The 26383-nt window shown below is 38.4% G+C and overlaps 1 protein-coding gene across 2 annotated transcripts in view; it reads right to left on the reverse strand.

The window, feature by feature from the left end:
* The window catches only part of TNIP3 (TNFAIP3 interacting protein 3), a 73494-nt gene that overhangs the window by 36803 nt on the left and 10308 nt on the right, over positions 1–26383 (reverse strand). For both annotated transcript variants that reach the window (XM_026081492.1, XM_026081491.1), the window contains exons 2-3: positions 19306–19391; positions 10596–10728 (exon numbers count right to left, since the gene is read on the reverse strand). In XM_026081492.1, the coding sequence (XP_025937277.1) occupies positions 10596–10728; positions 19306–19391 (219 nt within the window). The remainder of the gene's footprint in view (positions 1–10595; positions 10729–19305; positions 19392–26383) is intronic.

Here is a 26383-nt window from a genome sequence, read left to right on the forward strand (position 1 = left end):
AAAGAGAAGAGCAATGAAACAGATAAATTTTAAGTTGCCTAAAGGAGCGTGAAAAAGTACATGAAGACACAGAACATATGCTAGGGCTGTCTGGGCAAGAAAAAGGTGATGGAATTTTGATTTTAAGCTTTTCCTCCTTCCCAGCCGGGGCTTCCCAGAATGTTTAAAACTCACTGCCTATGACTAACGAACAAGGCAAGACAGTACGTGGTTTCGTGTGTATGTAAATTACAATGGACTGGCCAATTCACCCCTGAGAGAGGAAGTTGCACGTATAAGGGAAGGAAGGGTGAATTTTTTCAGTAAATAAGAGGACAGGGTTTTCTTTGCCCAGAACCAGAGAGATTTACTTCCAGTTGAAACAAAGCACTTATGCAAGTATGACAAGTATTATGGGACAGTAAGGGAGTATGAATTATCATGACAGAAAACGGAGTGAGTCATGCTTGCAAAGGAGCAATAGAAAAGTTTGTTAACAGCTATAGGGAAGAATGCACCCATACAAAACCCAAGATGTTTTGGGGAACCCCAAAATTGGAAAATTGACTTACTTTCCCTGAAGAAAAGCTGCACAAAGTTTCAGAACAGATTTTGTTATTCTTTTCTTAAGGACCTAATATTTGCAGTTATAGTCACTTATCCCATCTAAGCACGGATCCAGCTTCAAGATACTCCAGTCTGTTCTGACCACTTCAAACTTATGCTTTAGTTTCCCATTGGGAAAAAGAGGCTAACACTACCAAATCAAACTCATGGAAATGATTAACAAATAAAATGCTTCCACCAAATTTTCAGATACAAAGTCAGAAGGAAATAGAAAAGCACAAAGTATGGTCATCTTCAGTCTTAGAATTCTGAATAATAAGGGATTTGAGAAGGAAATGTTAAAAAAAAATAAAATAAAAAATTCCTTTTCCTTATTGTGGAAAGATCCCTGGGTCCGAGTTTTTTTCAGCAAGTTATAGATTGTAGATCTGTTTCTCAAGGAAAGAAATAAAAACTAACCTGGACAATTTAACATAAAAGAATATAAATCTTTAGAAAAGCTTCCAATTTCAAAAAAAAAAAAAAATGTATATATACACATATACACACACATACACACACACAAACTACAGTAATTCTTTGAAATGATGGAATTTAACAGCCATGTTCCAAACCTCCGGCTGGTAACGTGTGACTAAGCAACTCCTTTTCTGTAGGCTATAAAATCCAATTTGGAAGAAAGCTACTATTTAAAAATATTCGCACGTCAAATATATCCTGCCCACCCTGATGCTCCTTTTAAATTTTTCAGTTTTATGGAGCAGCTGGAAAACTTGTCAGATATAGTGAAAGAAATTAAAAGATAGATTTAATTTTAGATAGATTTACCTTTTAAATTCTACAAAGAAGTTATTCTACCCATCAAAAACAAAAGATTTCATCTATGTCTATATCAAAACTAGTCTTTGGGCAAATATCCCTTCCAGGTACAGCAATGGTTTAAAGAAAGACAGACTATCCCGTTATGATTGGTAACAACGGCAATTTCTGCAGTTGCTTTTTTTGTCATTTCTGTAGTGATTTCTATATTGTAAAAAAAAATATATGCCAGTGGCTATCAGACAACGAAAGAGAGTAAATTGCTTTACCACCTAAGCAAAGTTAACTGAAACAGGAAAGCTATTTGCCGGAAAAACAGAAATGCAATAAGGACAACTTTTAAAATGAACAATGCACCACATTAATTATTACTACTTTCTCTCATGTAAACAGTAAAATCCCCATAGTGGGGAAGAAAGAGGAAGGACCGCACATTTTAAAAATGAGACAGAGTACTGTAATACATTTGTTAAAGGTTTATGTCAAATCAAAGCCTTTCAGCTAAGGACTTCAAAGCCCTCTACAAAAGCAGACAATAATTCTATTCTACACATAGGGAAACAGATGAATTGAATGCTAAAAGTCATGCAGATGCTACTGTCGGATCAGAGAGCGAACAACATTGCGCCCTCACCCACAGCCTGCCTGTGGCTGTCAGAGGCGCTTCTGCAACGTCCTTTAGCAGGACATCACTGCACCATTTGTGCTCTCACCCCCAAGAAGGGAGAAAAAATATTTTCTGGACTAAAGTTACTGCACATGAAGCATCAAAAATTAGATCACCTGCTAAAGGAGAGGATAACGTCACTAGACACAAACTGGAACAGCAATTATCTGTCATTTGATTACAGCGTCCTGGTTCCTCGTGTAGTATCTGCTACAGTCCTACAGATAATAAACTCACAGAAAGAGTCTGTCTGGTCCTTACAGTAGCAACACTGAACAACTAACCAATTCATTAAAGTATAATCAAAAATTCGCAGATGCATGCTTGACACTAAGTCCTCAGTTGTTAGTAACTTAATAACCATATTAATCACTATTAAAAAAGAATGATTATCACTTGGAGCAGAGGAGTTGAAGGCTTTTGGAGACTGCCACTTTACATTATAGCACAGGGTTGTGATCTCATCGATGCTACAGTAAATCTCAGCTAATTCTCCTTCTTTCCAGTTCCTCTTCTGGCACAACTAATGAAAATCTGTCAAATGTTACTGTTTTGATGAAATTGTTGTGTGAAAAATAGGGATTTCAGCTGAACAATAAACACCTTGATGAAAGGCGAAATTTATAGGGATTCACTAGCTGTGACACTATTCCTTTTTTAAGTAGTTTCAGGGAGCTTAATGAAAGGATTGCTGAAAAAGTCTCACAGTATTTTGGAAGTGAAGACAGGGTAGGCATTGGGGTCAGAGGATCTTGGGCAGTTGTATCTTCTTTGTCCCGACCAAAATCTCAGCCGTAGGGAGGGGAGCTAGTGGACTACTCTGTAGTGAGGCCAGAGCACAGAACAACTGGTGTAAAGTCCAGAATGACACTATGTCAACTCAGCAAGGTCCTTGGAGAAGGAGACCCAAGCAGCCTTTAAAGAGAGCCTGCTGCTGGAAAGAGAGCGTTTTAAAAGCCCTGTTGCTGAGAGCTGCCTGAGCTTTTCTCCAATTTTATATTGCTGTTCTGCAGGAAAACAGGCCTACCCATATGAACCTGTTTGCCCAAGGTTTGGGGCAGTCACACCAGGGAGTGCTGAACACCTAGGACAAGAGGCAAAAGGGCTGCTGTGAAAGAGACCTGGGAGAGAGGGGAAAATTTTGGAACAGGAGAGGTTGAAACAGTAAGTGTCTCCATGTCTCCCCCTTTCAATGCCAAACTCATGTGCACATTAGTCCATTTTCACTCTGTATACAGCTAAGACTGTCAGAGTGACTGAACAGCAAAAGCTGTCATCTTTTCCCACAATAAAGTTATGCATAACAAACAGCAAAACTTGAAGAAAAGCCTTAAACAGCTGTTGTGTGCTGCAGTTCTTAGCATTGACAATGAACATAATTCATACCGGCTTTATTTATTGGCCAAATATTTCAAATAACATTATTATCTTGTTTGAAAAATGTATTCTTTCTGTTAACAACCAACAAGCTTTAAACTAGGGATGTCTGTATGGAAATTTCTAGCTTGGTTACTGGTATTCCATCCTACATACACATGTTAAAAACAGTGCCAAAATCTCCTTGCACCATCTTCCCCTTAGCCATCGCTCTTCACTGCAGGGATTTTAAACAAAATATGACAGAACAGAAATGACATTAAGTACTCTTCAGTATCTTAGTAGGCAAAGCTGGCATTCCTATGGATAATTCTAATGCACCTTTGCACAATACATCTCAAGGGCTAGAACATGGTGCTTAAGAAAAATGGTGTAGTTCAGCTGTGTTAGCAGCTTGATGGGAGAGATGCATCTTGTTCCTTCCCTCACAAGTGCTTTTCTGTATTGATACCACCTAAGAACAGTACCAGCTGTTGGAAAGAAAAGAGTATGTCTGAAAGCCAAAAGAGTAGAAGAAAAGCTGATGAGTAGTGACCAAAAACTCAGGCTCTTCACAAGTGCTGGAATTCTTCCAGGGAAAGCTTAGAAATGTTCAAACAAAATTGTTGTCTCTCTCTGAAATCAATTGATGACACTGAATAGAAAGATGAGAAGATATTTATTTTCTTTAGAGTTGCGGAGCCAAAAACACTATGCTTGTTCAACAATCTACTGCTATGCAAATGAAGAACAACTTAGTTTCAAGATAGCACTACAGAGATCTGAGGTATATAAAAATCCTTGAAAGAAGAACTGTTTTGAGAGCTATCAGCCTTCAAAAGTCAAAAAGGAAGAATATTTTAAGGCATTTATAATTGGTGTGAAGCTGTTGAATCAAACATGCAGTTTTAAATTACTTGTAGAATTCTAGTTCAAGACCAGACCACAAAGGTGGTTGCAAACCCAAACAGAAAAGAGAACTGTTTACAGATCCAAACTAACTTTTAGAAAGCTAATAAAATCTGCCAGTCTGCAAAACATAACCAGACCAGCGACAGATTTTGCAGGAAATTTATACCTAGTGTGGACCAAACTAGCAAGCTACAGAGTGACAGGAAGCCCAGAGATGGCAAAAATGAAAGTTAGAGAGGGTGTCCGCAAAGTGGAAATGGGTCTGCACAAAATATCATGAGAGCAAGCTTTGGATGAGAACACAGACTGGCTTCTTGTCCCGCCTTTGGACAACACTGCCATGTTTGTTAGAAGTAACACTGCTTTGCAAGTGTCTACAGAAAAGGATACAATATAGCTGAGGAGAATTAAAGTACGCCTGCTCCGCACAGTGAAAACGAGCTCAGTAGCGTTCTGCACAGAGAGGACACCAGCACCAGCAGAGGTCAATTCACTCAAGAAACTGAGCAACCGTTAACAGCTAGTGACTGAAATCACACTTCAAACGTGGACGGGACCCCTGACTACATACATGCTGGACCCTGCCATGCAAATTAGCGCCATAACTAACTCTACTGCACCTAACACTGCAGTAAATGGGTTTGCAGGATGAAAGCTAGTTGCTTTGAGTACAGACAGTTAAAAAAAAAAGTTACTGTGATGAAATCATTCCTATTTCAGCTGCTAACATGCAAAAGTCAAGATTTGCTAAATGTGACATTACAGCAGTGACAAACTGGTCAGCAAGGGCTATAAATTCCAATCTAACGCTCGCATGAACCTTAATTTCCCTAGTTATTCATCTCTTCCTCTTTAAATGAAAAAAATAAGTCTGTATCATGGCATTTACTGGTTACACTCAAAGAAAAGAAGAAAAAAAAAAAAAACAGAAAACACACTGCAGGGAACAGTCTCCTAGTGGGAAAATACAAACACAAACTTGATAACCTCATACAGCATTTCCACCTCTGACTTTTCCATGAACACATGTAAAGCCACACAGAAGTCTGCAGTGGACTTTCATTTCTTTTTATAGTGCCTCCAAAACATAAAGACTTTCATCCAGTTTGGATCCCCTCCACACCTTTTAGGACAAGAGTAGTAACTTCCTTCTCTTTTTATCTGCTTCTCTTCCCTTACTTCTACGTCCAACGTCTTTTCAGAAAGTCACATTCTTTCACATGCTCCTTCTGTCCCAGACAGGAGATTAAATGTTACTACTCCTACTACTGGGCTGTGACATGCAATTGTGGCATCAGCCTCCACTGATCATAATTTAATTTCTTTTTACATTTTAGCATAATTCAAGTAAAAATGAAAAATAAAGTAGAGAACCTTGGAGTAGATTCCACTCTCCAGAAGAGTAAGTAGAGTTCTGTAACTTAAGAAAGTGAAATTCATACAAGAGTATGCTTACTTTCTTTAGAGAGCTGATCAGATCTGGCTCTTCCTAGAATATTGACTGATTTCTTTTATATTTACATGTGTTATAAAAATGCTTCCTTAATGTCCATAGGACTCATTTTGTTCCTCTACTTCCACTGTAATATCTCTATTACAAAAACTGATCAAAGTGTGATGAAATGTATTAAAAAATATATTGTAGTGAACAAGCCTGCACCCAAAGAGAGTTCAAGTAATAGTCAGAAACCTTCTGTAATGTCTGTGAATCATAATTAACATTTAAATTCTCTGAATCAGTACGAATTCTTAGTATGACCTTTACCCTTTTTTCCTCCTACTTTTGACACTTTTCCCCCACCATCCATACCCACATTTTTTAGAATACAAAGCACTATCTTTGGTATTTAGGATTTCTGTGCACGCTACAGAGGATGGTGACAGAGCAGAATTGACGACACATATTTCGAAAATCATCAGGCATGCAGTTCTGATCACTGTAGCAGACAACACTTGTTTTATCTTTCATTTTTGTTGTCTTATATTAAAGACTAGGATGAAGGGAAAAACATCTTTTATGGCAAGCACTTTGAGCACACTTGGGGAAGAAAGTTTCAGATACCTCTGAGTGTGGCAACCAGAAATGGCCAGCAGCAAGCTGGGAACATGAAGCTCATGCAGAGGGATTGCTGTGAGGAGCAGAAATAAGCCAGCCTCTCAGGTATGACAGAAAAAACTTCCTAGGGAGCAAATGGGACCAGGCAGGGTTTGCTGCCCTCAGAAACTCCCTGATTTAACTCACAAGTGGCAGCCCAAAACTGTCTGCAAGGGCGAAGTGGGCAGAACTGCTTAGAAGCATTTTATTAATTTCTATTATATTCTATAATTTCCATTAGTAATAGCTTCAAAGGTTTTTTTTTATTATTATTTTAACAGGAGAAAAGAAGAGAGAACCTCTTATGTTCCAGGAAGACCTGACTTTTCTGAGTGTAAAAGCCTTTTAGTCTTCTTTGGGAAGCTCACTATGGGAGAAAATCAATACGTCAGAGCTCTGGCCAACGCAGAATCCTCTCACAAGCACTAGTATGACAAGAAGTTAAAAGCTGTCATTTTTAGAGTGCTGGATCTTCATTCTGGGAAAGGCATCTGTTACAGTATTACAAAACAAGCACACACAAATTAAGATAATGAAAGTCACCTGTCACTTCTGAAAATCCTGGCTGTTCATTAATTCCAGTGAAACCAAGACCCATTAAAGTGCTTGATTAGAAGTAAAAGAGAATCTTTCCTTGATGATGACAAAATGGTAAAATCATCTACGTTTTCTTCTTCCTAGCCTATCACATATCTGCTGCAAGATTTTTTTTTTAATTGTACGGTTCAGTAGCAGAATTGTAAAAGTCAGATTTACTCTAAGATTGCTCGAGTTAAAATTTAGTGGCTTCTGGGGAGCTTTCTGTTTGCTTATATTTTCACCAAGCTCTTGTTTTGGCTTTGGAACATTCTCAAAACTGCTCTGAGATCTTTTAATCTATTTTGAGCAGAAGTGTTTAAAATGAATGTTTTATTCCTGAAGCTGTTATTGTGCCAGCAGTTCTTGCCACAATATCCATATAAACAGCTTAAAATAGTGCTAGACTGCTAAGAAGCAGGTACTAAAGATTCAGAATGGGAGTCAGCCTGTCTTCCCCTCCTGGAGTACATTTTGAAATGGTAAAAAATGAAGAATTTTAGTTGCAGAGTAAAATCAACCTTTAAAACAGAAGAATCTAACTCTTCCTGTCTACTCTTGGTCTACATGCTTTGCCCAGTCAGAGAAATGTGTTATAAAGGGATTTTCCCTTGGTTAAGTATGTCAAACAACCTCTTGCACATTGTTCAGCTGGGTACTCACAGTTCTCTAACAGAAAAATAAGTGCAGATGTGAATGTGTACCTTAATATGTGGGAATCAGATAAAATTAGAGCAAGGTGGGGCTTCAGAGTCAGCAAAGCATAGCACAGATTTCTGTTTCAGAATTTCCTTTATCCACTGTTTTCCATCATTGGCAATGGAACTAACCATAAGTGCAGAGCTGCTCAAATATCTAAGAGTTTGCAAACTCTGGCTCAGAAGACGAAAACTCCAATTTCGTGATACAATTGCATGATACTTTGTAATCCAAAGTAGCTTGGTTCATCCAGTCAGACAACATGGTTGTTGCAAGTGCAGATAGGCCTTAAACAAAATATTTTTCTTTCTTATTTTGTACTAAAAAAAAGTTTACATGCTTGAAAGTTTATTCATTTCTCAAGCTAACAACTGATTCCATAAAATATGTTAACTCTCCCACTAATCCTTACTTTACCTTATGTTGACACACAACTAATCATTTTAATTGTTACTATTCTTTCCTATTTGATACTTTTACCTCCCTGCCCACTTCCCCCAGAAAATATTTTCCTGGTACATAAAATCTTGATTAGGTCTTAAGTACTGGAAATACTCTGCATGCAGTACAGTAGTATTTTAGTAGTATTTTTGATCCCTTTGGCCTTCAATTTCTCCATTTAAAATGAAGAATAATGAACCATTTCCTTCCTGGGGAATGTTTTGAGGACTGGCAGTTTGCACAGACTACAACCTCTGCAGAACTGGACCTTAGAATGCTTTTTGTTCATGTATATTTGCAGCAATATCTAAGTGATGTTACAGGGGGGAGGGAAAAAAAAAGGAATGGGTAAGTAGATGCAAATTAGAAATTGCATAGAACAGCACCCTGACAAGCAGAATTAAACTACTACAGGTACAGGAACTACAGAGTGAAGGAAGTGCTGAGAGTTAATTCTGCTTATCCTGCACGCCTAAATTTTCTCTCTCAGATATTATCATGGCCTTTAAAGCCACAACAACAATATATATTTTTATGAAAAAACACTGGAGAAGAGAGAAAGCAGTAAAAGGGAATTTGTTTACAGACACTTCCAGATAAGTCTTGAAAGTGCCTTAAGCTCAGAAGAATATGTCATTTTGCAGAACACAATTCATATTCTTCATCTCAGAATAAAAGTTACAGAATAAAACAAACTTGCTGGCTCTACCAGATAACTTCCTGATAGAGTGCCCAATACTGTAGTGAAGGGTATATATTTGTTTCAATATATCTTTCTCCTAATTCCTTAATATAGACTTTTCTCTCGTTTCAAGTCTAAATCAGCATCTCATTTCACAAACTATGACTTTTGAATGACTTTCTGATTTTTTAAATTGGTATTTTATACCCTTCATAACAGGAAGTATTTTAGCTTTTTAAAAAATATTACCCCCTTTCCCCAAAATATACAATCCAGAACACGTGCTTCTAGCTTCTTATACTGAGATTGTTGGACTGCATCACAACTGTGAATTTGTCACTTACTTAAAGTCCAAGTCAATAACCAGCTAAGGGAAAAGCTATCTGCCTTAAAAGTATAAACAAAAAATAACCATATTTCTACTGTGGAAACATCACAAACCTTCTTCTTCCTTTCAGCTATGAAATGCACATCCACATGTGCACACACATACTTCTTTCAAGGGCAAACAAGTGGTAAGGATGCAAAAAACCCAAAAACACTACAGATGAAATATTGTCACAGCGTTCTATGGGAGGAAGCACACAACAAAAAGGGTTGAGGTGAGCTCACCTTTTTTCTTTCCTTCCCCCAAATCCTTTTCTATATCTCTTTCAGTTGGAGGGAGGCTAACGTGTAGGGGACTGAGTGCTTCCACAGAACTTTTTTAGCTCACTGTTCTGCACAGTAACCACGTATTTTGGTGCTGCTTGATTCTGCTCTCTGTGCTGACTGCTGTTTCGCTATTCTTATTTCTCCCCCAGGGCTGGGAATCCCCGTTCCTCAGTGTGGGTTCTCTTTCACTATGTTTCTAATCCCACTGGTCTGACCCTGGGATGTCTCTTTAGGCTTAGCTCTGTTTCACGCCTCAGGGTCATGAGTCATTTTAGAAATGGCGGTTTATGTGTGAAGAGAGCTATGTGTAATTTCATTCATCATAGTCATATCTTCTTTATCTTCTCATTAACTTCCTGCATTACACTTAAGGCTACTGCCTTCAGAGATTTCCCTCCCTTCTATTAGAGTCATGTAGGCAGGTAAGTGTGTCCTTCCTCTCAGGTGGCTGGAATTCATAGTTTAAGCATTTCTCTCCTCCACACCTCTCACTCCTCCCCTTCCAGTTTGCAGAAAACAGGAATTTCCTTCCACCCTCCTACTGCATGATAAAAAGCAACTTACTATTTAAGGGAAGAGAAAAACCTAGAAAAAATTTCTATCATGCTTGTTAATCTCTGCACCACTTCAATCAATAAAGCAGCTCACCTTAGCAGGTGGATTATAATTTTCTATTTATAACACCACAGAAGCGTGGGTTTAAAATCATAGATTTTCTTCTTCAGAGCCTTGTTCTTATTTATCTAAATGCCTCCCTTTCCCTCCCGAAGATCTTTGTCCCGCACATCTCTTCTCAGCCTCATTCCCTTCTGAACTGTTGAAAACAACAACCTAGAGAAATGTTTGTGTTGTCAGTGTATGCAGTTTTGTGGCTCATCATTATCCAAAAGCCAGAGCTGGCTACACAGGGTGGCACTTTGGACAAACTGCTGTTTTAGCTGGCCTTTTTAAGTATTATAAAAAGTGTCTTCTCACTCAGTCTTCCTCATAACAGAAAGTAGCTGTATCAGAAAAAAAAATCCATAATGAGTTCAGCGCATCATTTCAGTAATCAAAAAGTTTCCTGTATAATTGTTTAAGCAAGAGGGACCGTCCCCTTGATGTTATTCCTTCACAGATAAACTATTGCAAAAGAAAACTACATTTACCTTAAGGGAACGTGAAGTTCTCTGACTGTTTGGACACTCTTGGGCAATAGCGTCAGGGTTCTCACACAACTGGGAAGTGTTATTCTTCTCTATCAGATTCCTTATTTCAACATCAAGCTCTTTGCTTTCACACCTGCTTAGAAAGAAATAACAACATTACACTTTGCAGTTAATAAACAAAGAAAAGGTAAATATCAGCTGTCTTCTTAATGTGATAAAATACACAGCAGAACTAGGTGTTTACAAATCTCCGGCTACCTGCTTCCCTGCTACACAATCAGAGAAGACTAGAGCAGAGCCACACGTAAGGAATTCTTAAGTGCTTCATGATAGAAATTTATTTAAAATATTTAAACATTATTCTTTATGAATTTTACTATCTTGTGTCTAGAAAATCATAGTTAACTCTTCTGGGCTTGTATGAAAACTGTCATGCTCCTCCTTCCTTCTCCCTCCAAATTTCAAGAATGTCATATTCAATTTTAACAAAAATGCTATTTTGAACTCCAAAATTAGGTGCTCAGATAGCAAAGTTTTTTTGGTAGTGTATTTTTATGTAATATTTCATAAAATATCTAATATGCATTTTCAATTTTTTCTGAAAATTCCTTTTAAGAACATCCATATCTTGCAACAATGGATCTGCTCTATAGCCTAAAATATTTGTTTTGTGGGAAAACTGTCAGGTATTTTTCAGTCTCTCTGCTAAGGAAACTCAGGACATAAGTCCACGTAAGGGCTTGCTAAAAATTTGCAGAACAAGCAATTAGGGACAATTAGGCCTGAAAAGGGCCCAAAATACCAGAGCAAATTGACATGATTTTCTTCTATGCAGAAACACATTTCCTCATACCAACCTTGGCTATTTCTGCCAAAATAGTAACCAGAGTGAGCTCAAAGAAACAGAGTACCCAACAGAAGAGTATTGGGCTTTTCTAGACCACTTTAGCTGGCCATAGTTCCCTTTCAAAGTTATGACAACTAAGAGAAAGATTTTCTTGATGTTCATTCTCATAAACCTCACGGAGGTGCAGTTGCCTGCAGTGGCTTAAACCTCTGTGGCAGTTTTTAAAGCACCAGCTGTGCGTGTGAGGGCAGGTGAGCCTTGACACCACCAGCTCTCTGCGGCACCTTGCAGGGCTGGGCTTACAAGCAAGGTCATTTCATCACAGGGTACCCACACAACCTACATCCTTTTTAACTTCCCTTTCAGTTCAACTTCGAGGAGATAAGGAAGACCTAAGGTGTGCCAGAACCAAGAAGGAGCCACAAGCCTCATCAGCACAAATGAGTGTTGCAAAGAAAACTACAGGAGGAAAACAAAGAAACTTGAGAAAGAAATCAGGCTTTTTTTCTGCCTTGCTATGAAGTTGCAAGATACAGCAGACCAGTGAAAGTGGCACTTTTTTAAAGGCAGTTGTGTGCTAAGGTTCTTGGACAGTAACTTCTCAGGAAGCATCATGACCAATAGCTAGGCTTAGAGGCTTCATTTTTAATCAGCTACATAATAAGAACTTTGCAACATACGTAATGAACCCTTCTCCCTCTCCTCCCCTTTCCACTCCCAACCAAGTGCACTTCCCTAGAAAACAGCAGCTTTAGCTCATTTGGACTCCTGTCCCTGCACCTAGCGAGACAGACTCAAACTGTATAACAGAATTGGGTGCATGCTGCACAGAGAATTCAGTGTGTTTGAGGATGTTTGGAAGAACGGAGAAGTTATAGCATGGCAGCAGTCATTGTGGTGCAGTCTGGGGAAAGTGAAATGACTTTGGACAAATTGCTGTTTTAGCTGGCCTTTTTAAGTATTATAAAAAGTGTCTTCTCACTCAGTCTTCCTCATAACAGAAAGTAGCTGTATCAGAAAAAAAAAAAAAGCATAATGAGTTCAGTAGTCAGGGAGAAGCTATTTCAAGAACCTACTTAGAACCCCTAAAATATGGCAAAAGGAGGGGAGAGATTAAGTGGAGTGCGAGAAGTGTTACTGAGCAGCATTAAGGGATTTAGCTGTTAAAACCACAGGCCAGTATGCTCAGAGCAAGCTTTCAGAGCTTCAGTTCTTTATCTATGCTCGGACTCCTGAACAAAGGCAGGCCAGCTGCTTTCCTTTTTCCCTGCTCCACACGCATCCTCTGCGAGGCCAGTAGAGCAGCCAGCTTACTGCTTAGTGGGGAGGGAACGCTGGCCTAGAATGGGCTTCTCATAAAGGGAGTTTTGCTCACTGCTCAGGGTTGCAGTCACTGTCCTGCTCCACCTCTGGCGATGAAGCCAGCCAAAGAGTTTGCAGACTCCACTACCACCTCAGCCACTTTTCATGTTCACTACCTCTCGATTGCAAATTACCACCCTTAACTGGTAATACAACCATCTCACCTGGCTCAGCCAAAGTAGTCAGGGTTTCTTGAAACACTTTTAATTAAAATAAAGTAGCTTAGAGTAAAACAACTGTTAAGAGAAATAAAGTAGCAATTTTGAGGTGCAGTCCTGAGGACAGAAAAAGACCAGCAGTAATATATGGCAGGAGTGCAGTAGTAAGTACTTAGGCAGGCTGCACTGATCTCCCCTGCTGGTTCAGCAACAGTGAGAAGAGATGTGTGACCACAGCCTTTTGAGCTCAGAGCATGAGCCAAGCTGGGAAATGCCCCATAAAGATGGTGGGTTGGCTTTAAATATTTCCTTTCAGCCAGGAAATGTTCATTTCTCTGCTCTGCCACCTGCAGTTTGTTTGCCACTGTAGCTGTACATAGTATTTACCTTTGGTTGCTACCTTTCAGTCTTCTCTGCTTTCTCCCTTCTGGGCCAGAGAAGGAACAAGAACCAGCTGTGCCAGTATAAAAGGAAAGGAACCACAAAAGACTCGAATCCTTACAATTCACTGCTGTTGTGTAATTTCCATGTTTCTGACATTATCGTGCAAGTCAGAAAATTATTTCCTCATCTGGATTTATGAGTACCTTTGTTTTTCCCCCTCTGTTTTTACACAAAGCTCTTTTGACCAGAAACTATCCCTCATTTTATCTGTATTTTACAGGAGTATTAGCCACTTTGAGAATTGAAAGGATATATTTACCATGAAACATGTGAAATGTTAAGTAATCAAATCTGGCACATAAATCCATTTTACAGTCCAGACTTTCAGAGCACACAGATGGAGTGCTTGAGTACTTCAAGTTGACGGTTATTAGGAGCTATCCCAGAACAAGACAGTTCTTGATGATTATCTGAGTTTCCCCCGTTGAGCTGTAGAGGGCACTCAATGGAGCTGCCACAGAAAGCAATTTTTCCCAAATTACTTTTGGTTTTGTAAAGCTCGAAGATACATTTCTGTATCATTAACATTCTTACTGTGTTACCCCTTTGCCAACATTTTCTAAAATAAAGCACTTCATTTTCACTAATGAAATGACATTTCTCAATAGGACAGCAAATAGCAGACAATTTATTTGTTAGAAATAAATAATAAATAGGAAATTCATTAAAATTTTGGAGACATTATATTTTCTTTCATTTTGTAAAGTCAACCATCAGAGAATATTAGAGGCATTTGCATCTGGTCATAAGGGGCAAAGTATACCCCTTCTATGTACAAAAGCTTTTTCAAATATATAAGCAGGAAGATGTGTGAAACACACAACCCACCTTACTTGCATAGCAAGTTATGATTAAAGTAAAGATGATAAGAGATTAGAAACTTAACTCCCCTAAATTTTGAGTTACTTAAATATTTTTGCTGGGAAGATTAAGACTTTTCACATAGAAGCAAAACATACAGATGTAACAGATGAAAGGAGCTGGCTGTTCAGCACAAGTTTTAGTAGCTTGCAGGAGAAGGAGAGAGCCCAACCTTACTCAGTTTTCATCTCATATTTGAAAAATAGCCACCAATATGGTTCTAGTCATATTCTACAAGTGTAAGAAATTCCTAAGGTCTCTTCTCTTCCTTCTGCAAGTTGCCATATTCATTCAGGATTTCATCACTGCTAGAGACCAACTGTGCACCATGCATTCACCTTGCTGCCTTTAAAATGATTTTCACTGTTTGCTCTACATTCATGCCATTTCTATTTCTAGGCTTTAATGGCTTTTTGTGGTTAATTATTTATACACTGTTACATTTTCTTTAATAAGTTAATTTCTCAGCTGGGAGCCAGAACAAAATGGTGCCCAGTCCCTGTTTTGTATATGAATGGTACTGAAATTCCTAGGCAAACCAATGCCATGCAATTAAATAAACCCTGTCCTTATAGGGTTATGCTGTGAAGTGTCAACTGTATATGCACATAGAATTTTATTAAATTATGCACATAAGGAGCCAGAGCAAAGCCTATCACTAAAACCAAAATTTGGCAGCAGCAGAAAGGAAAAGCGAGGTGTGGAAACCAACAGTTTCTAATAGAGTTAAGGGCACTTACTTCTCCTAATCAAGAGAAGAAACAGGAGACAGAACGACTCCCACTAATATAAGCTTTCATAATGAAGCAGTAACCATTTATGCACTGATGGCCTGCTCCCATGGTCTTTTGATGAGCCTAATGCTTTGGGCTTTTGGCAGCATAGACTCATGGCCAGAAAACTACATGTTTATCAAGTAGGCAGGAAAGCTCTGCAGCTTTCTCCTGGGGTAGCACTTGGGAGCTCTTGGCTCTCCCTGGTTTTCAGTGGGAATCAGCATTATTGGTTATTAATAGGAGTTAAGTGCCAACAACGGACATGTCTACAATTTGCACTTATTGCAAAACATAAATTTAATATTCAATGCATATAACTCATTTGAAATAATAATTTCAGAGCTGGTGTGCTGGGGTCATTCTCATGTGATTGGTGAAAGCACAAATACACACCATAAACAATTGTGAAAGAGGTTTTAAACCAGGATTTGCAGTCAGGCTCCAACACCGCAGAGCCATATTTTGACAGGAAATTAATTCCAGAGTCTAGGGGTTGAACATATGCTTCATCCCCCTGAGTGGGCATTTTGGACACAGGATTATTTTTTGGCTAAGCCTGCTGTAAAGAAGAGATCCATGGAAAGAAATGTATTTCAGCATTTGAGTTATGGAGGATGAACTGAATCAGATGGAACTAAAAAAAAAAAAAAAACCACCCACGAATTTCAAGGTAAACCCTTTCAGCTTATGTTTCCCCTATTACTTATCAGTGTACATGGTAAAACACTGGCTTCCTCTCCGGAAAAGGCCTAATGTAATGCAAACATTAGGACCTTTACATTAAAAACTTACCCAGTTAAGACTAAATGACAAAGAATTTCCAGTCTAACAAGCAATGGGAAGTACAAGATCTTGCCAAGAAAACAAACAGACTTTTCTTCTGGGAAAGTTTTGCAGCCTCATGAGCCCTTATAACTTTAATAAGGATTAACAACCAGATCTTGAGCTGATGGACAATAGTTACAATGTCAGGCAGCCCCTTAAGAATAATGGAGCTATCCTAGTATTCAACACCTACAGGTTCTGCCTTCACTCACAGTTTAGGCTGTGAATTCAAGCCAGATCTCTTGAAATTGAGCTTCGCTAATTCTACATTCTGCCTCACATATAAGAGATAGTTTATTACGCATAAAGTATAGTGCACTGGTGCAAACCCACAAAAAGAACACCTTTGTCAACTATGAGGATATTTTTTTTTCCTTTTTTTAAAGGGACCGCTACTTTCAACACACAATTTCGTATTATTTCCAACTTAATTCACTTTTTAATTCAAGTTTCACCAAAACATACAATTTACCCAGTATTTCAAAAGCTTAGCTAGAAAGCCAGTCACCAGCTGAGATCCACCTCACAGAAGAATCTCATTTTCTTTAGAGAGAAATGGCCCAGGCTATGAAAAAGGTGCCGTCACTATCACTTGGGAGGTAAGTATGAGATCAAAAATAATCCTGCTCCACCCCCCAAGAAGAGAGTTCCATAATGTAAGGTGTATGATAGAAGTTAAACATGTACATACTGGGACTGTAGCAGAGAAACTGCTTCAACTTTCGCTCAAATCTGATCCAGCAGAAACATCTGCCTATCACCCCATAAATGTCCCTACACTTCTGTTCCCTTTATGACAAAGGAATGGAGCTTTTAAGGAACATTTAATAGCGCAGCTGTTTGGCTGTCAAATGCCACATCTGGAGAAGCTGTGTGCTGTTAATGTGAACAGAAACAATTATTCTTTAATAGTTTTGCCTAATTTTAAAAATTACACAAATCACAACAACAAAAGAGGTGCATGTTATTAATGGAAACACATATGGTTTCTTTGAGAATAAGCTAAAAAAGGCCTCAGTAATTAACTGAAGCTGGACCTATAATCTGTTCCATCTCACTGAAGAAAAAGTAAAACTGTTAGCATACAAGCGCTTGGTATTTTCCAAAATTAAATATTTCCCTGAACAAATATGCTACATCCAAGAAGAAAAAGACTAGCTAGTTCAGATTAAATAACGTGTTACTTATCTCTCAGTTCTGCTCTCCTGTGGGCCAGAGGGTTCCAGTTCTTTGAAGGGCATTTCAATATTACTGCCTCACTTCTCTATCTTATAGCTTACATGTAAAGACAGTAACATCATTCCCCTTTTACTTGGATCTTTTGCTTCATAATAGTTCCAAGACCATAATTAAATTTGTTCCTGGTGGACAGAATTTGGGCTGAATTCAAACCTCAGGAAAGCCAATGAAATGACTTTCACCAACTTTGTTGGGCTTTAAGTGACACGTAAGTGAATTATGGGTGACTATCTCTCTGGAAAAAGTAAATGGAGCACATCCACCCAGATTCATCACCCAGCACTCAGTTAGCTGCATGGGGATCACTGGTGGAAAGGGAACTGAAGTTTTGACATGAAAAAAATCAATCAAATGGAAAACTCGGACAAGTAAAGCCATCAAACAGCATGTGCTTTCTGAGAAGATGAATTCTTCCACTGAAATACACACATGAAGAAAGCGGGTGGGAGATGGCAGTAAAGCGTTGAAAGATCTGAAAACTAGGAGTTATAAAGCAAATACAGGGAGACAAATCTAAAGCAGACCAAAAATTACTGGTACTTTTTTCAAGCGCCTGCTCTTTTTCTATGAAGACGAGTAGCTAGAAAAGCTTGAACCCCTTTTAGGACACTCTCCTAGCCTCAGTAAGCGCCTTTCTGAAACACACACTTCTGCAGCCCCTTCTGGACTGGCTGTTCCACGGTCGCAGTCTGAGCACAAGGTGTCTATTTCGATCTTATATGTACTCATTCCTGTGGAGAACTGTGACTCTGACATACTTGCTTGGTTTACATTTTTATCTAGCACTTTACACCACTGTTCTTTCTTTTTCCGTATCAGGCATACCAAACAGTAAGACCTATGCACTGCCTATTTTGCATTCTAGTTTACTCTTGGGCAGGAATGTGAACGCATGACCGACACCTTACCGATATGGCTTCATAGCTGTGCTGCTTCCTGAAAGAAAGCAAGTCTATGATTGATTTAAGTCAGTCTCTCCCATGCAGACCAGAAATACTTTCAGTTCTCTATCAACAATGCAAACAGAATGAACAGAAGAATAGCATCTGGAAATTCAGCCAAGAAATTTAACATAAAGTAGCTGATGGAGAACAATCAGCTTTAAGTCAAGCCAACTTCTTGCCTATGGTAAATATTAGGCAGCCAAAAGGAAACAGAGGAAACTTGCTGCACAGGCGTCTGCATCACAGATCAAGTGCTTGAGCTGCCAGTGACTGACATCTAGTTTCACCAGGGATGCTATCATCAGAAGGGAACCTAACCATTCCCTCCCTTCATGGAGGCAGGCTGTGACCAAGCCACACTGGCAATAGCACACACAAAGCCTTGAATGAATGGGAAATCCCAGCTTGTAAGGGATTTCAAACCCAGTTATTTCACAGTAAACTAAACTGAGAAAAACTGCTTCTTTCAGGAAGAAGGAAGGGTAGGGTATTGTTTCTTAAACTACCCAAAACAATCTACAGCTACCTTAAAATAATAAATTTTCCTTTTATATCTCCCTCAGATCTGCATGCTATACCTAATGCTTTTTAAAGCTACCTTTTACTCATCTCTGAGCTAGCTAGATGGTTTTCTGGGTCAGAACTTAGCTTTTTGAATATGGCAGTATTCCCTGAAATGCTCAGCACTGTTAATTTTCCTGGGACTCCTTATGGCTCACTGACAATCTTAGAAATGAGTTGCCATTGTCACAGCCTCACTGGAGGCTGTAGCAGTCTTGTAACCTCTATACATATATAGAGTAAGTCTATATCCTATAGCACAACCTCTTTTACTGCTAGCATCAGTAGAACTAGTAGTTCATGAAGAAGCAGAAGCCCAGAGAGGTTCTGAAATCTCCATCCGTGAAGATATTCAAAACTCATCTAGACAGCCCTGAGCAACCTGACCTAACTAGCCCTGCTTTGAGCAGGGGGTTGGACCAGATGACCTCCAGATGTCCCTTTCAACCCACACTATTCTACGATTCTGGTCTTCTCAGCACAGAAAACACCCATGTTTCATTTATTTAAACAGAACTAATACAGTTATCCACAGGATATATTAAAGTGGAAATAAGTATTAACTTGGGTTTCTGGAAGAAGACAAATTGATTAATAAATACAGGAAATGTTGTATTATATATTTTCAATAATATGATGTAAATGGACTTCTTAAAAAAAAGAAAAGAAAAAAGGAAAATTATAGTTTCATACCTTTCCATCTCAGCACACTGATGGGGGCACAATTCTAGAAGATTCTCTGCATCTTTATTCTTCCTTTTGAGCTGCTCACAATGAATCTATTAGAAATGGGGAGGGAAAAAAAAGTTTACTTAGAGGGGAAATGAAGTTCAAAAAACTAAGAAGTAAATTTTAGTGCACAATCACAATGAGAAGAGACACTCATGTCTTGCCTGTATTCTTGTTTTCCTCTTTATATATCATATATGGCTGACAAGCAAACCAGGAATCTACTTCCCACCATCATACTCTCAAAAGTCAACCATTCTAACAGTACACCAGTCTAACAGTAACACATTTGCAAGGCTAGAAGCAATAAGAGTCTCTGCAGTGGCAAGAATCCCCAAGGAGCAAAGCTGTCAGTAGTCACAGAAACACTGAACAWATTGCCAAAAAAAAAAAAAAAATTACTATTATTAAACCAAAAAAAAAAAAAAAGTGGTAGCACCACTATAGCTAAGGTTGAAAACTAATTGCTATTTGAAGATGAAAAGCAACTATTTTAAGTAGAGTTTGTGCATATCCTCAGACTGACCAGAAATTTTGTATGCTTCATGGAAGTATCCAGCAGAACTAGGACTCCAAATTTAAGATCATTTGACCATGGAGTCTGTTATAGATCACTTGGAGAGAGAAGAAAAGGAGCTGTGAAGTAAGTTCTCATGCACAACTGCATTGTTCAAGAACTATACAGCCTCCTAACAAGCTTCCCCCTGGTAAGGGCCAGCTACTGTCCAGCCTTGCATTTCCAAAGAGAAAGGAGAAATGAAACAGTCATGATGACCACTTCTTGGACAACAAGCGTAGGATCGCTGTTACTAAGGTGCTGTAGCAACTCATATCTTCTGTGGATTGGCATGCATCCAGATACTCACCAGGGAACTAAGGGGTGTGGGGGGGAAATCTTCCCAAAGAAAAGGACACACATCAGGGGTAATAGTAAGTAGGTTTAGATACATTTAGACATTTAGACACATTTAGACATTTAGATAACCCCTTTCAGAAGAAAATTTCAAAGAAGATAAAAGCAAACTTTTGGAGTTTTATAAAATATCATCATCTCTACATCACAAGTGGGAGAACAGATGGTACAAAGACTGAGCCAAGGCCACCTCATCCATGAGAGTCATTCTGCTGACTGTGTTGTAGGCTGAATACAACCCTAAACAAATTTCTTCAGGATCAATAGGATATCTCTAGTTTATCAGAAAAGGAGCCCAGAAGTCTTATTCTCTTCTTTAGATCAAAATAACAAAATAATAGCATTATTATAGCTGTTGGGTTTAGAAAACTGAAAGGTTGTAGCTTATTTTGACCTGATACTCACTGTAAGGATAACAATGCAACCACTGAAATAAAGTAGGAAGTCATCAAGACTTAAACCTACTATTTATAACCAAATGAGTTTTCAATTAGAAGTCACTCTCTATTGGCAACAACAACTTAATTTGCAACCACAGCTGAACATTTTACAGAAATCATGCTGCTTCATCTAAGTACACAGCAGAAATTTAAAATAAATGGTTGCCAGGAGAAGATCCAAGGTGTTTGGCTTACCTCCCCCTCTTAATTCCCATTCTTGCAGGCATTTCACACCTTTTAAATGCACCTGGTAATCACCAATTACAAGGATCCCATTAAGAAAAAATGGCAATTCAGTTTCACATGAAACTTGATTCCAGCTTGTCAAAGTTTTAGGAGTGTCTGTTTAACCATTATGAAAACATGTTGAAGTATGGAAAGTTGTATTCATTTGATTTCAATGGAAGCTGCAGATACTTGGTACTGACAAGAATTACACCTTTGGGGGTGTCTAAACATAGCCTCAGATGTCTCACTTAAAATACAAATTTTGAGAAACGTCTGCGTAGAATGAAAACTGCCAGCCCCCACCAAAACGACAAAAAATAAAATGAAACAACTAAATCAGATCTGACCATACTTGTCTGAAGAAAAAGAAAGAGAATTCAAACTGCTATTCTATCTCTAATTCATCCCACTGGACTTAGACATTTCAGTAGCCTCAGATCAATGTGCCAAGTTAGGCACAGTAATAAAGCCCATGTGCTGAAACACAGGCCACGTTAAAGAGGTACAAGTTAGACGTTACATAGTAAAAAGGATTCTAATGTTGATAAAACTTATGCAGCGAGAAGCAAAAAAAGCTTTGAAAAACTAAGAAGGGAAAAAAAGGAGTGAAGAACATAGAAGAAGATATTTACTTGTTAGTTGTTTCACTTCCTGGTTCTGTAGTCACAGAACAGTGACCCAGATTCAGTGACCCGTATGGAAGAGGTGTTGCAGACTGCACGTTGGGGAGCGCTGTGGGATCCAGCACTGGGTACCTTGGGGGCTCCTTGTGCCCGGCTCTGGGAAGCTGAGGAAGCGAGTCAGGAGGAGCTGCTTTAGCCAGCAACTCCCAAACCACTGCTGGGCCCAGCTGTCCACCCAACTAGCATAAACAAACAGTTCTCGAGAAGTCTTGCTGCTGTCCTCTGCTGGGGGGAGGACAGTGTCCCCTCCCATCGGGCTTGACATGGTCCATGGTATGCATCTCCTGACTCTTAGTCATATGCAGATTTTGCTATGGGTCCTACAGTGCTGGGCACCAATTCAACGCAGATTGCAGTGTAGCACAGCAGCAGCTAAACTAGTCCAGTTGTCAGAACACATTTCATTATCCTAGCATGGGAGTTCATCCACCCTCTTCTATCTAGCCCAAAATATGGGGACAAGAAGTAAACAGTTCTCTGCTGTGATAGCTGGCACAGCTCACACAGCTGAAATGGTTAGATGACTACCTCCAACTAAACAACACTGCAGCACAGCCATGTGCTTTGATTTGCCTCTGCTGCTTCCCATACAATTGAAGGAAGGACTGTGTTGAAGCAAAGGAGTGGTTTTGCCTTTTTCTTTTCTTTTCTTTTTTTTTTTTTTGGGGGGGGTAAAGCATTTCAGTTCTGAAAGACTTAATTTTTTTAAATCATTTTTGATTCTTCATAACAAAAAATTTACTGCAATAAGTCTGACCTACACTGGCAGCCCAAATTGAGCTAAATCTAGTTATGAATCTGAACAAAGATGATACACCTAGGTCATTGCAAAACATGTATATGTTTGTTATGAAAATAACTGCAATCTTTTACAACTATAATACAAAATTCAATGCTGTAGGTTTTTATTAGATTAGACAAATCAAAGCCAAGATGGATAAAAATAAGCTACTCCAAAAATTAAGGTTCTGTAGAAAATAGGGGGTCATAATAGTCATGTAAAATTGATAAATTTTCTGCTTTCTATCAAGGCTTTTAAGAACAGGAACACCCTGCAGTAAAGCAGGATCAGTTCTGCTCACAGATTTACATGTTTTAGCAATAATTGAAAATCTTTGGTAAAAAGCACATAAAATTCCTGTGGTTCTCCCTTCCCCCCTCAGAATTTATCAGTGCTTCAGTAATAATCCAAGCCCTAAATACTTCCTAAATATATCTGAATAGGCCCAGACAGCTCTTTTTGGTCAAAGTATTATTTTGCATTAAAAATAAGGATGTTTTTCACATACAAAAAAATGCATTTGGGGAGAAGCCCTTCCCCACAAGAATAACAAGATCAACTAATTCTCTTAAAATGTTAATTATAACAATGATCACAGCCAGCCAGATGCTCATCAAGTTATAGTTTCAAAATGTTCTCCTAACTCCCTTTCACAAACATCTGTACTGTGATTGTTAAATCCTGTGCTGCTCTTGCTTTGTTTCCTCTCCCACTCTATAACTTTCTACAAGTCTAGTTCCAGCTGAAGCACACCTTATTTTTCTGAACTTTTCTCATTTTTCCCAACCCTGTTCTGTAATTCACTTATTTCTCAGTTGTGCCAAAGTAATATTTTGCAGGGAAAGAATGCAAAATGGATTTCAGAAACGAGCCAGTCTAAAGGAGGTTGTTTTGTTTAGTTTCTTTGTTCAGCTGGATCAGCTTAATAATTCAGTTTTGCAAAACACCAACCTAGACAGATGCACAGACACAATGCATAAACGGATTCACTGCCACAATGGAGGGAGCAGTAAATTATTGCACAAAGAAACAGGGAGATGTGGGAACCTCTTAAACCACTTTTGCCATGAGATAAAACATAATATCAAACTACATCCTCTATCATTAAGGTAAGGGACTTCAAGTGAAATTATGTTCATGCTTGTCCAACAGAACTAAACAAAACACAATCTGGTGAAAGCAGCATGGAATAACAGAAAAATGATAGCATACTATTTAAATGGAAGCACCTGTTAGGAGGTTATCCACAAGAGAGAAACCCATGAACAAGTTACCTTTTCAGCAATACCCATTCCTGTACTGCAGAAGATCCAGGGCCTAACCATCACAGACTGGCTAAGTAAACTTACCTCATTTTAGTAATATCCATATTGCAAAATTGCTAAAAAACAAAGTGGAACATATATAATCATAAATACTGTTGATAAACAAGGTGGCAGGGTTACATTATCTGTGCGAGTGTGTTGGTAGGAGGAGTGGGAGGAGGAAATGGATTCTTTACTGTAAATGTGATCAAAATAGAAGACCAACCGAAGAAACAAAAAAGCATTTGATGAAAGAGATCCTAAGCAACACATACGGAAACTAATCTGAAATGGGAATAAACCTTTCAAGGTTTTTTTTTTGCCCTTCATTTCTGAAGAAGTCGATCATAAAATACAACATTTCTGTGATCTCCTCCTATCTAGATAGTCCCAGGTTTGGTACTCATAATAGTACTAGTACTTTGTGCATCTAGTCTTGAACCAGCCATTACATGTCTTGCTGGTTTTGCATCCAGCTCTCTCTGCTGAAAACATGACTTCAGCACAAACACAGCAGAACTGCCAGTGCTCTCCTCTCTCCTGCGTGCCTCCACCTAGTTATTTCCTCATAAAGCACTGAAACTCCAATATTAGACAGTGGCTGACCAAAATTTAAGATCTAAAGTAAGAATTTTGTCAAAAACAGATATTTTAAGTTCCTGAATCCTGGCTTTCCCAACTTGATTCAGATAAAATGAAACTGATACCTGCTCTGTGTGACGCAGGAAGATTTAATGTTAATTCTTTAGAACTGTTCTCGCTGTTATATACAATTTTCCTTGGTGAGGATAACAGCAGATTCAGAAGAGTAAACGCCCMCACCAAGAAAAACTTAACTCAGATTCCCCCATCACAAAGCTCTGAGATCTAAAACTTGATAAAGTCTATTTACCTCTCCTGAAATAATTTCAAACTACACAACAATTGAAATAAATTAAAACCCAAAGCAACAGACACCCACTGAAGATGCCCAGATTGGAGGACGAGCCAATCAATTAAAGGCTGAGCATACCCATTCCTACCCACAACTAAAAGTCCAGTTTTTAGCATTGAGCAAACTTTGGAGAGGTTTTGTACTGTAAGTTGTTTGGCTCCAGTTGAGGAAAGGAAAATGCAGAGCATAATCTCTGCATTTGCTTTCTTCTACTGGATGCAGTAGGGTGACCTTGCACAGATAGAGAATGTCTGCTATAAAGCTCTCTTTGGAGGATCAGTGCTTTTAGGACCACAACAGGGTGTCTGAAAGTGCTAGCCTTAGTGTATCTGGTGGGTATAATATGCTGTTTTAAACTAAGTGACAAACTAAGTTTGTCAAAAAAAAAAAAATCACCTTTTTTCTTTACAAATTAAAACAGTTTTCAGACGTATCTCTGTTTCTTTAGAAATCGGTTCATTTAACAACTTCTAAATGTCTACAAATCAAAGATCTTGAACTACATTAAAAAGTGAGAAAAATATTCCTGGGTGAATATAAATACCATGTTCTAAACAAGCAGAAACTAGCAGCATCAGCGTTACTAATATAGCCATGGTCAGGCTTAGGGCTCTGTTGACAGACTTCTGTACTTGTGCAGAGTCCCATTTAAGTCAATCCACATGGATATCTGCACAAATAAGTCTTAATAAGCGTGCAAGCTAATTTGAAAGCCTACAAAACATAAGGTCAGTGCCAAGAATATCATGACTATGTTTCTAATGTGTAAAAAAGTCACATTAGAAGTGAGCAGGGGAAGTCATAAATATCATCAAGCTGTCAAAGCCACATGCAGTATCCCCTCAGAATGTTCTTAGTAGTTTTCTGGAATACTATAGAGTCACCCTCTCTCTTCTTCCATGAACTGAAGCCTTACAAAATTAAAAATACTGATCTGTAATTATTATAAAGTTATGAGTTGAGGAAGGGGAGTTAAAAGATGTATTATGACATGTTTGCAGCCAAAGATACCTAAAGAAAATCGTGACATTTTTGTGTATTGAAACAAATTTTAATTTTCAAGTTATTTGAGCCTCTCTGACATTTAAATGCAGCTTATCAATGATTTTCATATATTGCACATGGGCTCCTCATTTTTAATACTTTTAGAAAAAATCATCTCTTCACTGGAAAATGTTAGTTTTAAAAATGAAGCCAATCATATACAGGTCCGGGGGCGAAGTCAGTGATACTTTGAACATATCTATTTTATGCATTTTTTATGAAGGCAAATCAATGTTAATAGAATATAAATTAGTTCAAAAAAGTATAAAACACATTGATGAAAATAAAACCCTTGACAATAAATACCTTGACAATAAATATCTTTGATGGATTTCTGATTGCTTGGTAAATGAATTTTAAATAAATTAAATACACAGCCTAAAACTTTTGAAGCACACTTGGAATACTAATTGTATTCCATCCAATAGTACTGCATGAAGCCTTTCCAATGGTATTTTTCTCAAGATCTCTATCTGACTTTAATTAGCATGTCAAATTATTTTGGTGTTGGCAAGATGGGAAGGAAGTACCAAGCTGTTTGTTAAATGTCAGCTTTAAATTATGCAGGGAACAAACTGTTTCGTTACTATTATTCAGTGATAAGAGGATGGACAGGAAACATTCCAAGAGATAAAATACAGGAAAAGGAAGGGAACAAGCTGCAGGATAAAAGCATGATTAACCTAAGTATTACATCCATTGATAGTGCCTGAGG

This window comes from Apteryx rowi, unplaced genomic scaffold (genome assembly GCF_003343035.1).
Source record: "Apteryx rowi isolate R43461 unplaced genomic scaffold, aptRow1 scaffold_55, whole genome shotgun sequence".
NCBI classification, from domain to species: Eukaryota; Metazoa; Chordata; class Aves; order Apterygiformes; family Apterygidae; genus Apteryx; species Apteryx rowi.